The sequence below is a fragment of the Arabidopsis lyrata genome, assembly GCF_000004255.2.
Source record: "Arabidopsis lyrata subsp. lyrata unplaced genomic scaffold ARALYscaffold_1, whole genome shotgun sequence".
Lineage (NCBI taxonomy): Eukaryota > Viridiplantae > Streptophyta > Magnoliopsida > Brassicales > Brassicaceae > Arabidopsis > Arabidopsis lyrata.
The window spans coordinates 15,867,907-15,882,044 of record NW_003302555.1 but is presented as its reverse complement, the minus strand read 5'-3'; the positions used below and the strand labels follow the sequence as shown (position 1 = coordinate 15,882,044).

The 14,138-nt window shown below is 36.0% G+C and overlaps 2 protein-coding genes across 3 annotated transcripts; one reads left to right on the top strand and one right to left on the bottom strand.

Moving 5' to 3' along the window:
- Positions 1 to 1,287: 1,287 nt before the first annotated feature.
- On the bottom strand, positions 1,288 to 3,414 carry LOC9329863 (tryptophan aminotransferase-related protein 3). 2 transcript variants are annotated; one of them, XM_002891026.2, is made up of 5 exons: positions 2,948 to 3,414; positions 2,556 to 2,859; positions 2,177 to 2,475; positions 1,808 to 2,088; positions 1,288 to 1,599 (listed from the first exon to the last, which is right to left on the bottom strand). In XM_002891026.2, exons 1-5 carry the CDS (start codon positions 3,229 to 3,231, stop codon positions 1,385 to 1,387), a joined length of 1,383 nt encoding a protein of 460 aa, XP_002891072.1. In that variant the 5' UTR covers positions 3,232 to 3,414; the 3' UTR covers positions 1,288 to 1,384. The 2 variants fall into 2 exon arrangements, with proteins under 2 accessions (XP_002891072.1, XP_020868495.1); XM_021012836.1 differs by having other exon boundaries at positions 1,291 to 1,599; positions 2,556 to 2,854; positions 2,948 to 3,067.
- Positions 3,415 to 12,047: 8,633 nt separating this feature from the next.
- On the top strand, positions 12,048 to 13,348 carry LOC9327134 (40S ribosomal protein S18). Its single transcript, XM_002893754.2, has 4 exons — positions 12,048 to 12,154; positions 12,406 to 12,566; positions 12,762 to 12,950; positions 13,044 to 13,348. The coding sequence occupies exons 1-4, from the start codon at positions 12,152 to 12,154 to the stop codon at positions 13,147 to 13,149; spliced, it is 459 nt and encodes a 152-aa protein (XP_002893800.1). The 5' UTR covers positions 12,048 to 12,151; the 3' UTR covers positions 13,150 to 13,348.
- The last annotated feature ends 790 nt before the right edge of the window (positions 13,349 to 14,138 follow it).

The following is a 14,138-nucleotide window of genomic DNA, read 5'->3' as shown; positions in this document are numbered from 1 at the left end:
CCACCTACACCAAGTTTGAGGGGGTGTGTAAAACAGAGAGAACCTCCACCACAACCAGAAGCTCTGCTTTCTGCGACTGGATCCTTAAAGCCCGACAACAAGATATTGGGCTAGTCAACAATCGTTAAGCCCATTAACTCAAAACCTGTTTTGCTCTGCAACGGTAACAAGGAATCTCAGTCAAAGCTTGTGATCGTTCCAGCTCAACAACGTACGAGATTCACAGCTCATCAAATACCGATGCACAACAGATTTGATTCGCTTTTTCCCTTTGTCGTCATGTGTGTGTGATGACGTGTGACCTAGAAGTTCTTCTTTTGGGTTCTCCTATATAATCTCCTCCTCTGCCATTGTAATCCTTAAGTAGAAATATTCAATAAAGATTTTCTCTTCACATTTGTCTTATTAAGACTTTCAAATATATCAAAAATCATGGTGTATAAGAAACTATAGAATTTCGACTAAAAACAGATTATCTAAACATGCCTGTTTCGACTATATAAACGTACATATATATATATATATGGATGGATAGTTGCAATATCAAAAAGACATCTATTACATCCTGCACAGAGGGTCGTGGTCTAGCGTTGCCCTTGCTTTTGTACTAGGGGTGCTATAGGTTTGTGCCGTTTGGTTCGTAAACTATAGACGTTAAAGTCATAAACCCCTATAAAACACTAATATTAAAAATTACATATACCGAAGTCATGTTGAACTTTACACGATACTAATTACACATCCTCTACAAAAAAGGCGATAGGAGAAGGATTGTAATTACACTAGAGACGTTATTCTATACACTACATATCGTAAGAAAAAAAAAAAAAAAAAAAAAAAAAAGAATCCAAACCTATGTCACATTATATTTGGTTTACACTAGTATCTCTTTAAATACATACTAGTATCTCTCCTCTCGTACGTGGTATGAAGAATTAAAATCAAAATAATTATATCTCACAGCTCTCATGAAGACAAAAAGTGTGGAAAGGAATTTGGTTTACGCAATATATATATTTTGATTTTCCGTCTTTGCAAGGAGGCTAGTATACTAGTTACTCAACCATGATAAAGATTAAAGAAACATGCACCTAAACTTATTTTCATAATAACATCCGGAAAATTTGGTTATCTTCCAAGTTGACTCAATAATAAACTGAGACAAAGATTTTAAGATCTGTTAATAATCATGATATGATTCGATTATGTCCATTTTTATAAGTCTGTAATGTAATGCTGTCTTTGTAATGATAATAAGCTACTTTTTTCAAAAAAATAGAACAATGATTGGAAGTTGAGCTACTGTCTCATTCAATTATGTATTCCAAAAAATATTTATTTTTATATGATGGAATTGAAGACATGTGATCACAACATCAAGTTCTTAGACGGAGTCAACTACGACAGCTTCCTTGGAGACAAACTTCTTCAATATAGCAATAAGCTGATCAAAGTCGTCTTGTGATCTGATGAGACTCAATCGCACAAACCTTTCTTCTGATCCAAACACATTGCCATTGCGTCCAGTTATCTTCACCGCTCTGAAAATCTCATAGCAGTTTTTGTCTTCTGGTCTCTCACACTTCACCCATGCATAAGCTTTCAAATGAAAAATAAGAGGCTTAATTATAAGTTTTATATAGTACCAAACCAAAAGTCTCACTCTCTTGCATTAAGATTTTCGAGAAAGTAAATGATACTGCATATGAAAAAAACTACGTTAGGAAAAATAGTTTTTTTTTCAAACAAATATTTTGTAATGTTATATTGCTCGAAATGAAGAAAATCTGGTAGAAGAAAAACTTACAAGGAGTAAACTCTCTAACTTTCTTGAAATAGTTGCAATACTGAGGTTTGATAGTCTGGAGCGAAAAACGCGTGGACATGGAAAAGATCTTGTTCAAAATCTCCCATCTTTTTTTCAAGGTTCCATAACCAAAACTGAATATTTCATCCCCTCCATCGCCAATCACTACTTTAAGCAACTGCAAAGCATGAAGCTGTGTGTCTTTTGAAACTCCCATAGTACTTAGAATTATATATGTTTTCATTTTTTCATAAACAGCTTTGTCTTTTACTAATGCCCAGCTGCAACAACAACAAAAACACTTGAGATTTGTTGTGACCAATCCAAAGCTTTGTATAGAGTACTAGGAGAGTCAAAGTTAATAATCACTCGAATCTTGAGCCAGCATGACCTGTAGTCTTGGAGAGACTAAACAGGCTCAAATCTTCATCAACAGGATGTGTAATAGGTGAAAAATAAGGCCAGTAATAAGCATAATCATGAATGTATTTGACATTAGGACCATCAAGAACCGCTCTTTTAAGCTTCCCATCTGGATTATTCGGAGATGTCACTATCTCTATAACTTGTGTCATATTATCATTGCGCTCGCTCCTCTTCCACGCGGACGCATCTCCTTCAAACTTGAGATCGGCAGAATTAAAGAACTCTGCTTGGTCTTTGTTCATCTGCACACACACACACAAAAACTGACCAGAACCATATTGATTTGTTACATAAAGCCAAGAACAGAGCATTTTTTGCGTACATTGTAGTATGGAACAGAAGTCACAAGTCTTGAAGGAGATGATGATGATGAATTTGTTTGGGACAAGGCATGAACAGAAGCTGCAAGCAATTGTGTGGCTCCAGTTCCGAAGATAATGAATCTGTTATCAGTAACTGCATTTCCCACCACATTATGTAGCTTTCTAATGATCCTCTCAAGCTCTGCCGACACAAATAAGCCATAGCCGTGATAGGAATAACTCATCCTGTGCCATCCTGACTCAACAACCGCACTTCCCTCTGCGTTTCGAATCCAGAAAGGCTCCAAAAACAAAGGGTCTCCTCTTCAAATTCAAGAAAAAACTTTCTTTTTTAAGAAAACAAATTTTTAACATTTCGATGAAATTAAGTAAAGTGGAGGAAAGTTGTTACGAGTCAGCATCGACAGGACAATCTGGTACAAAGAAGGAGCAATCTTTGCCTGTGTAGCAATTATTGCACTCACAAGGAGGTTTATGGCCGTCAAGGACACCAAGACCGTCCACATAAGCTCTGCCATGGCCTGAGCAAGAAACAGAAGCTGCATCTTCTGCCTCCGAGGCGGCTCTATCGGTCCACGTTGGACTCCATGTGGTTGAATTATTATAAAGAATATGAACGGTGAATAGAAGATTCAAGATTATCGACACTGCAACTAGTAGCTTGTTATGCATCATCTTTAGTGGCCAAATGGAGGAGTCATTGATCGCTGAATTGTACAACTATTGAAAGAGTTGACTTTTGATAGTGAGGGGACAACAAGAGATTATTTTAAAACCAATGTGTATTTGAATAAGATTACATGTTTGTATCAATAGCACTCCCCTAATTTCTTAATCTATTATACTTTTTTTTTTTTTTTCATATTTTATGATGAGAATAATCTGCTCCGAAATATATATAATTCTCACGTTGACTGTTTAATATGAACCTCTAGAACTAAGTTTTTTCACATGTTTCACCGTTTTATTCCATAATGAATACTCTAAAATCCACGGATAGCCGAATCCGTAACGGGCCTGGTTACAATAAGATAAGCGTATAAACATGTTTCACCGTTTTATTCCATAATAAATATTCTAAAATTATCTCTTAGTTCAATTTTTCTTTCCGATTGTAAGTAAATTTAATTTTTAGTTTATAACTTCAAGACAGTTCAAGATTTTTGAACGGACCAAAAGAAATTAAGTGCATAATCTAAACAATAACTTTTATGCATCTGCTTATCAAACTAGCTTGGATGTACCAACATTTGTATGGCTTTTTTTTTTCCTCCATTTGTATGGCTTTTAACTAAGGTATAACTAAGGTATAAGGTTTTGATACGACGATTAAAAAAGTGTCTTGGCTCAGTTATCTCTGACTCTCAAGCAGCTTTCGTCCCGGGACGTAGCATCTCTGACAATGTTTTGGTAGCCCATGAGCTCTTGCACTCATTGAAATCCAGAAGGAATTATCAAGACGGTTATCTCGCGGTTAAAACTGATATAAGTAAAGCGTATGATAGAGTGGAATGGAATTTCTTGGAGAAGGTCATGCTACAATTGGGATTTGATAATAGATGGGTACAATGGATAATGGAGTGTGTTAGAACGGTCTCTTATGAAGTGCTCATTAATGGTTCCCCTTATGGACAAATACATCCATCAAGAGGTCTTCGACAAGGTGATCCTCACCTTACTTGTTCCTATTTTGTGCAGAAGTCCTAAGTCAAATGCTAAGCCAAGCAGAATGAGAAAAACGGCTTCATGGTATTAAGCTTGCGATGAACGGCCCGTCGATCTCACATCTTCTCTTTGCCGATGATTCTTTGTTTTTCTGCCGATCCACAACGGATAATTGTAAACAGTTGGCATCGATTTTTAAGACGTATGAGGAAGCGTCGGGACAAAAATTAATTTCACAAAATCTTCTGTTATTTTCGGCATGAAGACCACGGATACTAAGAGACGAAGACTTCAACGGATTCTGGGTATTACTCGAGTTGGGGGAGGAGGAAAATATTTGGGTCTACCTGAGCAGTTTGGTAGAAAAAAAGTAGAGATGTTCCAGTATATTGTTCAGAAAGTAAAGAATCGAACAGAGGGCTGGTCAAACAAATATTTATCACCAGCAGGAAAAGAGATTCTGATAAAGTCTGTGGCCATGGCTTTGCCGGTTTATTCAATGAACTGCTTCCAGCTACCGACTACTATTTACAATGAGATTAACAGTGTGATATCGTCTTTCTGGTGGGGAAAAGAAAACGGTAAAAAGAAGATTCCTTGGGTGGCTTGGCAGCGACTTTCAATCCCTAAGAAAGAAGGAGGTCTAGGGTTTAAAGATCTTCAACAATTCAATAAGGCCCTTCTAGCAAAACAAGCATGGCGAGTGTTGATGAACCCTACTAGTCTCCTAGCACGTCTTTATAAAGGATTATATTACCCACATACTACTTATCTAAAGGCGAATAATGGAAGTCAAGCCTCGTTTGGATGGAGATCACTCCAAGAAGGTAAAGTCCTACTTCAACAAGGTTTAAGAGTGCGTATTGGGGATGGAAAAAGCACCCGCATATGGGATGATCCCTGGATGCCAACCTTGCCACCAAGGCCTGCAAACGGTCCGATCCTTGATATAGAAATGATAGTGGCGGATCTTTGGAAGATCAATAAACGAGAATGGGATCCGGTGATCTTTGAAGGAGTCCTTAATCCGGAAGATCAACAGCTTGCGCTTGAACTTTATTTATCTCAATATGCTGCGAATGATACCTATGAATGGGCTTATACTAAATCAGCACAATACTCAGTTCGTTCGGGTTATTGGGTAGCAACTCATTTACAAATACCGGAAGAAGAGATCATCCACCCACCAAAAGGATCCATTGATTTGAAAAATGAGATATGGAAGCTTCGTCTAGCCCCAAAGATTCAACATTTTCTCTGGCGATGTCTATCAGAAGCTTTACCTACAACTACTCAACTTCGAACAAGAAACATACTCGCTGACCCGATATGTCAAAGATGTTGCTTAGATGAAGAAACAACTAACCACATTCTCTTTATGTGCCCTCACGCTCAAGCAGTGTGGAGATGTGCCAATATTGATATCAATCACCATGTAACTCCTCTTGGTGATTTTGAGGATAATCTTCATAGGATAGTTTAGATGGGAAAGATTCAGTCTCTACCTCTTCATAATCAACTGCTGCCTTTTTGGATAATGTGGAGGATATGGAAATCAAGGAATGATTTTCTCTTCCAAAAAGTTAATCGCAGACCAGAGAGTACAGCTCAAAAAGGGATTCATGATGTTAATGATTGGATAGCAGCAACTCAAGAACAAGAAGAAGAGACAAGGACTTTATCAACATCGACAGATCCACCTCCGAGAAGAAGAAACAGAGACGGCCAGTGGTCTCTATTAGGGATAATATTATCCCACATTGGAAAGGACAATGGATCTTGACTAGTATATAAGATATATGGGCCTCTCCACTCATTGCCAATTGGTTTTGAGTTGGAAGCTCATATTCTAATATGGTATCAGAGCCCGATCCGTACATGTCCAAATCCAATCCACCATCGGCCCGGCCCAATAGTTAGCCCGCCGATCCATGCTCTAGCATACCGAGATCAATGGCTAGAGCCATCATCTCGAGGGGGCGTATTAGGGATAATATTATCCCACATTGGAAAGGACAATGGAGCTTGACTAGTATATAAGATATATGGACCTCTCCACTCATTGCCAATTGGTTTTGAGTTGGAAGTCCATATTCTAATAGTCTCCTCCTCCAACCGGTTGGATCAAGTGCAACTTCGACAGTGGGTTTTTTCAAGGATGATCATTTACAAATATGGGATGGATTTTCAGAGATTGTCGTGGTCAAGTCATTCTCTCCGGTTGTGCGAGACTTCAATCCTCTACTTCGGCTCTTCAAGCTGAAGCCTTGGGATTTTTACATGTTCTTCAAGTTGCATAGGCTCATGGATTCCGACATGTTTGGTTCGAGGGAGACAACCTAGAGCTCAACCATTTGATTAACAAGGGAGGCGATCATCTCAACCTAAGTACTCTACTATACGACATTCGTGTTTGGACGTCGAAGCTACCACATTCATCGTTGGGACATGTAAACAGGGAGAAAAATGATGCAGCAGATAGGATGGCTCGACAAGCTTTGGAAATGAATGAGTTGTATCATATTTTTAATTCACCACCAATTTTGGCTGGTTGACTATCTGTATAACTCTAATATGAATTAATAAAGAAAGCTAGATGTTAAAAAAATAAAATAAAACAAAGGTATAATAGTCTTTTGTTATAAATTGGATAGATAATTATCCAATTATCTATCTCTTTATGATTATCCATTATTGAAGATTATCTATATTGTTTTACTTCTCAATTAAGTAATGTATAAGGCTTGGTGCCCAAGCTATTAAATGCTTATCCATTCTATAGTCCCTCTATATATATGCCTTGTACGAGCAAAGTGAATGGAATAGAAGGTGAGAGAAGATGAGTTATAAAGTTTTTCATTGTATTGCTCTCTCTCTCTACGTTTTCAATCTTTCTTAATAATTGCTCATACACATACCATAAAATAATATTATATATAAAGAGTTATGTTTTATAACACGTTATCAGCACGATGTCTTTACCGCTTGAGAGTTTACGAGGTAAGTAAAAATTTCTATTATTTAATTTGTTTATGTTTATAGAACATAATTATTTTAGACATCGTGAGACTATGCTTCTTTTTTTTCCGGTTTGATTGTTATAAGTGGTAGGCTCTGCCTCCTTCACGATCAATTAAAAAGCTATGTCTTTTCCGGATAGATCGTTATATATAGTAGGCTATGCCTCCTTTACGATCAAATGAATGGCTATGCTTTTTCCGGATTGATCGTCATATATGGTAGGTTTTACCTTCCTAACGATCAAATGAAAATTTATATTTTTTCCGGATTAATCGATATATATGGTAGGCTCTGCCTCCTTCTCTACGATCCAACGAAAGCTATGCCTATTGAATTCTTAATGGAAGGCGATGCCTCCTGAATTCTTGTATAATAAGGCTTTGGTCTCTATATTATTAATTTTATGAATTTATGTATTTAATTATTTTTATTTATTTTATTCATAAAGAATAAATATATGTGTTATATGAGATTTAAAGACTTTGAAATATGTCTTTAAAATCAAAAGTATAATTCTCTTATGAGAATATATAAAGCACGTGTCAATATATTTTTAGACAGTGCAAAATAATTGGAAGGTTTAGATAAGCTAGTCTCTCGACTTCCAAATACATCAGATTCATAATAATCGATGCTTCGTGTTCTCCAAAGTCTCAAAGAAACTCTTGGAGTTTCAAAGACATTTATCTTTGTAATTATTATATTGAGACTATAAATAAATGTGGTATCGAATGTTCGACCACAATGGAGACACGCATATGTATGATTATATCATGCAAAATAAAGATGGCAAAAATTATTTTTAATAGTAAACCTGAAGTTTACTAATGCTTTAAGCATAGTATAATTGGTCAAGCCCTCCCGGTATAACAATGAAATTAATAATGATGATCCAAATCCAGGATATGTATCAATGCCAGTAAGGGCCTGATTGGGAGAAAAACAAAATGCAATGTATTGAATTGCTCTCCCATAATAAAAGAGATGTCGTTGGACATCTTGTCACTACATCTAAAGATTAAAACTCGAAAGAGATTTTTAAATAAAGACACAAGGGCATATTTTATTATTAACATACCCTTTCTTTAATAAATAATCGATCAAACGATTACACCACATGCATCTTGATTATTTTAATCCGTAAAGTGATCGCTGTAATTTGACCGTATATATTTCTATAAGACTTTGAGTCTAATGCCTCTCTGGAACTTTAAATCCTTCTCGGATTCTCATGTATATATTGTTGACCTTAATTGGAACTCAAAAAGAGTGATTAAACATCACTAAAAATTTATGTAAAGAAAGAGAAGCTTATTCAAGCACTGCATGCTTCCGTCCATATTTCTGAGGTAACATTTAATTTATGTTAAATTTATTTAAATTCATTTATTTTATATTATATCGAGTAGAAGGTTGCATACCTTCTCTTTAATTCTGTAGTAGGCTATGCTTCCAGAATCATATGGTTTTTGGCCAAATTGCCATTTTTTTAATTTAATAAGCTCATTGATTTCCTCAATAAACCTCAAATTAAACCCCGAATATAACCAATCTAAAATAAGATTCGGTCCAAGCTAAATAGGTTTAAAAAGCCATCATCTTGAGAAGAGGTATTACAAGTCCCACATTTTTATAAGGATCTAAGATTAAATACATGATCCAGATTGGATATGTTGTTGATCCTAAAGTGGGATTCAATTTGAGATGAATGAACTCGAAGAGTTATCATTTCGAGGGGGAGAATTAGAGGAATCCCACATCGACAATAAGTCGATAAATTTTAGTGAGTTTGACACCCCAGAGCGAGATAACTCTGGTGAAGTCATATCCTGAAATTTATCACTTTATGATAAAGTGGAACATCTAAAAATGATGTTCACTCTCAAAATGAGCTTTAAGAGAATCGTTCATAACGCAAATCCAAGAGATTGCAAAAACGATTCATGGTGATTTAATCTCCATATTTTTATATGGAGCATGCAGATTTGCATGTATTAGTGATTATATACAAGGCCAACAATTTATAAGAAATATTTCTCCCATGTTATATATACATGATTGGAAATCAAATATTTCTCATTTTGAATTTTATATGGGTGTGAGATATATATAAATGCTCCTCTGCACCGCATAAAAATTAACATCCTAAAAGGATGAAATATATATATAGACGCTAGAGATGAGTCTCTGCTCTATAATATTGAGCCATCTTATGAGAGATGTGCCTATTGCAAGATTTGCATATCATCTTGTTGATGATAAAAGTTTCCCATCATTATGGGAGAATCATTGAATAGTTAAGATCTTTTAACAAATGACTATAATAAATATGAACGTAAGAGTTCAAAGTTCAAATAGATCACTATTAATAATAAATTGCAAATCAAATGCAAAAAGCTGATGGATGAGATTTCATAAATTATTGATCCTCGTATAAATACATATGAACTTAAAGTTCATAGGAAATCTCTTGTCCTAGCTAAAAATGCTCTACAAAATTATGTCTCTGGCGGATGACATATTATTGTCTATAACACGATAAAAACGTGATAGACAACTTTGGTTCCAAATATAAAGAAAATCCTCGAAAATAAAAGAGGAGCATATAGACTTCTAAAGAGAAGCATAAAGACTCCTCAAGAAGAGCAAAGAGACTCCTAAAGAGGAGTAAAAAGACCGATTGTCATGGTTAATAACGAAACCAGGTACCTGAATAAAATCATTTATAATGATTAAGAGATCTCGATTAACCATGTCATTACGGCAAATATGGAACCAAAGACAACATAATGTTGACAATAAAAATGATCTAGCGCGCAACTGTAATTAATGAGGATCATAAATCTCCGCTCTGTGAGCGTAAAGAGATATATATTGGCCAATAAACAAAGACGCAGCCAAGTCTATATTAATCTCGTATAAGAAACGAGTAATTCTTGGACACATGGTCCAAGCATCAAAAGAGTATTATAATACTTAAGACAAGACGGTGTGTCGCGCCGGGTTTTGTCAAAATCACTCGATATTGAGTTGATGAATAAATGACTTGAATTGCGCCTTATGGGATGTCTGTAGGACTAATCCCTAAAAAATATATGATATCATAGTTATATTCCTGGGAACTTATAAGCATGATGTTTTTGAACATCATCAAAACTCTTAAAGAGTTATTTGGAATAAAAGATCTTGGAAAGACAAAAGTGTCTCCAAATATTCCAACCAAACATCTAAAGAAACAGATGTTATATTAGTCACGTCTAAGGAAAGTCGACTCTATATAGTTAGATCATGAAACACTATATATAAATGCTGACGAGTATTTATATATTTTGTGAATTGTAGCTAGCATATATAAATGCTGACGAGCATTTATATATCTAGTGAATATATTATACCTAGCATTTGCTACTGATCTACTTGCAGGATTAGTTGATCTCCTTCGACTAGACCTTGAATGAGTTCAAATGTGTCTTCCATATCTGCAAGGTACGATTGACTTGGGTTTATTTTATTCTAGAAACTCCGAGTTTGGTTTAGTTGGTTTTGCAGATGGAGAATCTATATCAGATCTGTCTAAATTATATCGCAAAACAACAAATTCGTGGCGTTTTCAACAACAAATTTTGGTCATCGCTTGTTCAAGCCATACCAAAATTATTACGCTCCATGAATCATGTTGAGAATCTATATAGCTCAGACTGATGCACTCAACATATATAATAAGCAAGCAATATAGGCACCAGTGAAGAGCCAACAACAAGACATTGTTGCATGTGTCGCCCATTTCAAAGGAAGCTATGTCAAGATCGATATGACAAGACATGTTCTTCCAAGATTCTTCTCATGCACTCAAAAATCTGAGAAGAAGCAAGAAGTTGATGTTCAGTACATCCGGCCAAGTAACAATGTGGCAGTTTCAGTTCAAAAGCACTTCATGCTACGTCATTCAAAATGCATCTTTTGAAGATGAAGCTTCCAAGGGGGAGTTATATGATGATGAGCGTGGCTGCACTCTTTTTCCCTTATCATGGTTTTTATCCCACTGGGTTTTTCCATGACAAGGTTTTTAACGAGACAGCAAATAACACGCAAAAGATAGACATCAAAGTGAAAGTCTATCTCTCTTCCAAAATCTTTGTTATATATTGACAAGATCATAAGGAACGAAGAGAATGATCAAGATGCATCATCTACGAAACTTATGAAGAAAACAAGGTTCGTCTTTTCCAGGGGGAGATTGTGTTACTGTACTCTTTTCCTTTATCATGGTTGTTATCCTATACGGTTTTTCTATGATAAGGTTTTTAACGAGGCAGTACACAATACATTGATGGTAATGGATAATCAAGGGAAAGTGTTATAAATTGGATAGATAATTATCCAATTATCTATCTCTTTATGATTATCCATTATTAAAGATTATCTATATTGTTTTACTTCTCAATTAAGTAATGTATAAAGCTTGGTGTCCAAGCTATTAAATGCTTATTCATTCTATAATCCCTCTATATATATGCCTTGTACGAGCAAAGTGAATGGAATAAGAAGGTGAGAGAAGATGAGTTATAAAGTTGTTCATTGCATTGCTCTCTTTCTACGTTTTCAATCTTTCTTAATAATTGCTCATACACATACCATAAAATAATATTATATATAAAGAGTTATGTTTTATAACATCTTTTTAGTATTCAAAATTTGGTGCAACTATAAGATCGAGTGTAAATAATGAAATTTTAAAGGGTATAATAGTCTTTTACATATTAAGTATTTTCTATAGCCAAAAATGAGCTATATAAACCGAACCAAAAAAAACCCTAGCTTTCGCTGTTGTATCTATACTGAAGAAGAGAAAGCTTGAAGACGGCGAGAGCTCCATCTTTTCACAGGCACTTCTTCTCTACAATTCACAATGGTAATTAGGGTTTACGCTTTCCTTCGCTTATCTCTTAATCTCTTCTTCAACAACAAGTACTATATAACTCAGATTTATTACTTCGATTTCCTGATTCCGATCGATCTACAATAGTAGCTTAGCCTTTTTCCGTTCAAATCCATATCTAATGGAAATATTAGGTTTCATGAATCGAAAAGCCAAGTATCTTTTGTTCTTCTCTCGAACCTGTTGATTTTGATGTAATTGTGTGAATTTGTTACTGTTTGTAGTCTCTGGTTGCAAATGAGGAGTTCCAGCACATTTTGCGTGTGCTCAACACTAACGTTGATGGTAAGCAAAAGATTATGTTTGCCCTTACCTCTATCAAAGGTATTGGGAGGCGATTGGCCAACATTGTCTGCAAGAAAGCCGATGTCGACATGAACAAGAGGTATTCTTTGTCAATCAGAATTCAACCTTTAGAAAGTCAGAATCGAAATTAGTTTGCATCGGATAGATTAGTCGTTGATTGTCAGTGGAACTATATTGACTGTAAAATAGCTAGTGTGTATGCAACATATATGTGTATACCAATATGCTGTCTTACCAGTGGATTTGGTGTCTAATTTTGATCTCAACTCTTCAGGGCTGGTGAGTTATCTGCAGCTGAGATTGACAACCTCATGACTATCGTTGCAAACCCAAGACAGTTCAAGATTCCAGACTGGTTCTTGAACAGACAGAAAGATTACAAGGACGGGAAGTACTCTCAAGTTGTCTCCAATGCCCTTGACATGAAGCTCAGGGATGATCTTGAACGTCTCAAGAAAATCAGGTAAATTCATAGTGATCCCAATTCATATAATTAACTCACTGTCCTCTTGGATTTTATCTAATGGATGGTTTTAAATTTTCTTACGCTGAGCAGAAACCATCGTGGTCTAAGACATTACTGGGGTCTCCGAGTCCGTGGACAACACACCAAGACCACTGGTCGCAGAGGAAAGACTGTTGGTGTGTCTAAGAAGCGTTAAGCCAATGTTGCTGGTGGAAGCTGGGTTGGTTTATTGATAAGAACCGATTTTAAGTTTTGTGATTCGTACAATTTTGCTCGACTCGACTTTGGGTCTTTTATAAGAGATATTTACTACCGTTTTATTACTCTTAAGATAATATTTTGTTACTGGATCCTTGTGTCACTTCTCTAGTTGCATGATTTTTCAGTTGGCTTAATTTTTCTTCCAAGTTACTAGGATGCAAGTTGAGTAATGAGTACTAAAAAACATACTGTCAAAATAGGGACTTGAAGATTGTGCAAATTTAAAACTACTGATATATTTGGATGTAACCTTCTTCGTACTCCTTTGGTTTATCTGTCTCAACAAATGGATGTAACCATTTTGGTACTCAAATGTATAACCTTGGAACAAAGAGCTTAGAGAGATTGAAATTTTGCTACTCTATCGGCTGTGTCATTACTTTATCGAGGCTGGAAGGTGAAAGTGGCCGTGTCAAAGTTCTTTACTTAGCTTTGCAATGTCTTAATAGATTGGTTGGAGAGCGCCAAGCTTGCAGAGTTAGTAGAGCTTTTATGACATTTAGTATCGGATTCAAAAATGGCACGCTTGAACTCGAAATTTGTAACATAGAACTGCCCATCGCAGGGCTTCTATTTCTGCATCCATAGGGCAGTTGAGTCTTGGCAGGGCACAAGCCATCTTACATTACACTTCAAAATATCGTGACAAGGGATCCAAGTTACTACTGGCCCTGCTTGTGAGGGATCCTCCTCTTCTTTTTGTTCAGGTTGAGTTGAGAGCTATTCCTCCAATGCTTTATCTGCTGTTTCCTTTGCTGAATAGTCGTGACCTCGGTCCACGAAGTCTAATTCGGAATGGACCCATGGACAAAGATATCGATACCTCCATAACAAGGGAAGTGTTCTTTGATTTACAGAACCTGGATAGGATCCATGGATATGAGTTGTGTATCTGCTTCTCCTGCGGGAAGTCCTTCAGCGAGA

Excerpts from the sequence above, each read along its gene's own strand:
- LOC9329863 (XM_002891026.2), bottom strand. The coding sequence starts at position 3,231 with ATGATGCATAACAAGCTACTAGTTGCAGTGTCGATAATCTTGAATCTT. Across the intron at positions 2,476-2,555 it reads CTTCTGTTCCATACTACAAT|ATGAACAAAGACCAAGCAGA; the intron begins GTACGCAAAAAA and ends GTGTGTGTGCAG. Across the intron at positions 1,600-1,807 it reads AGTTAGAGAGTTTACTCCTT|CTTATGCATGGGTGAAGTGT; the intron begins GTAAGTTTTTCT and ends TTCATTTGAAAG.
- LOC9327134 (XM_002893754.2), top strand. Across the intron at positions 12,567-12,761 it reads GATGTCGACATGAACAAGAG|GGCTGGTGAGTTATCTGCAG; the intron begins GTATTCTTTGTC and ends TCAACTCTTCAG. Across the intron at positions 12,951-13,043 it reads GAACGTCTCAAGAAAATCAG|AAACCATCGTGGTCTAAGAC; the intron begins GTAAATTCATAG and ends TACGCTGAGCAG.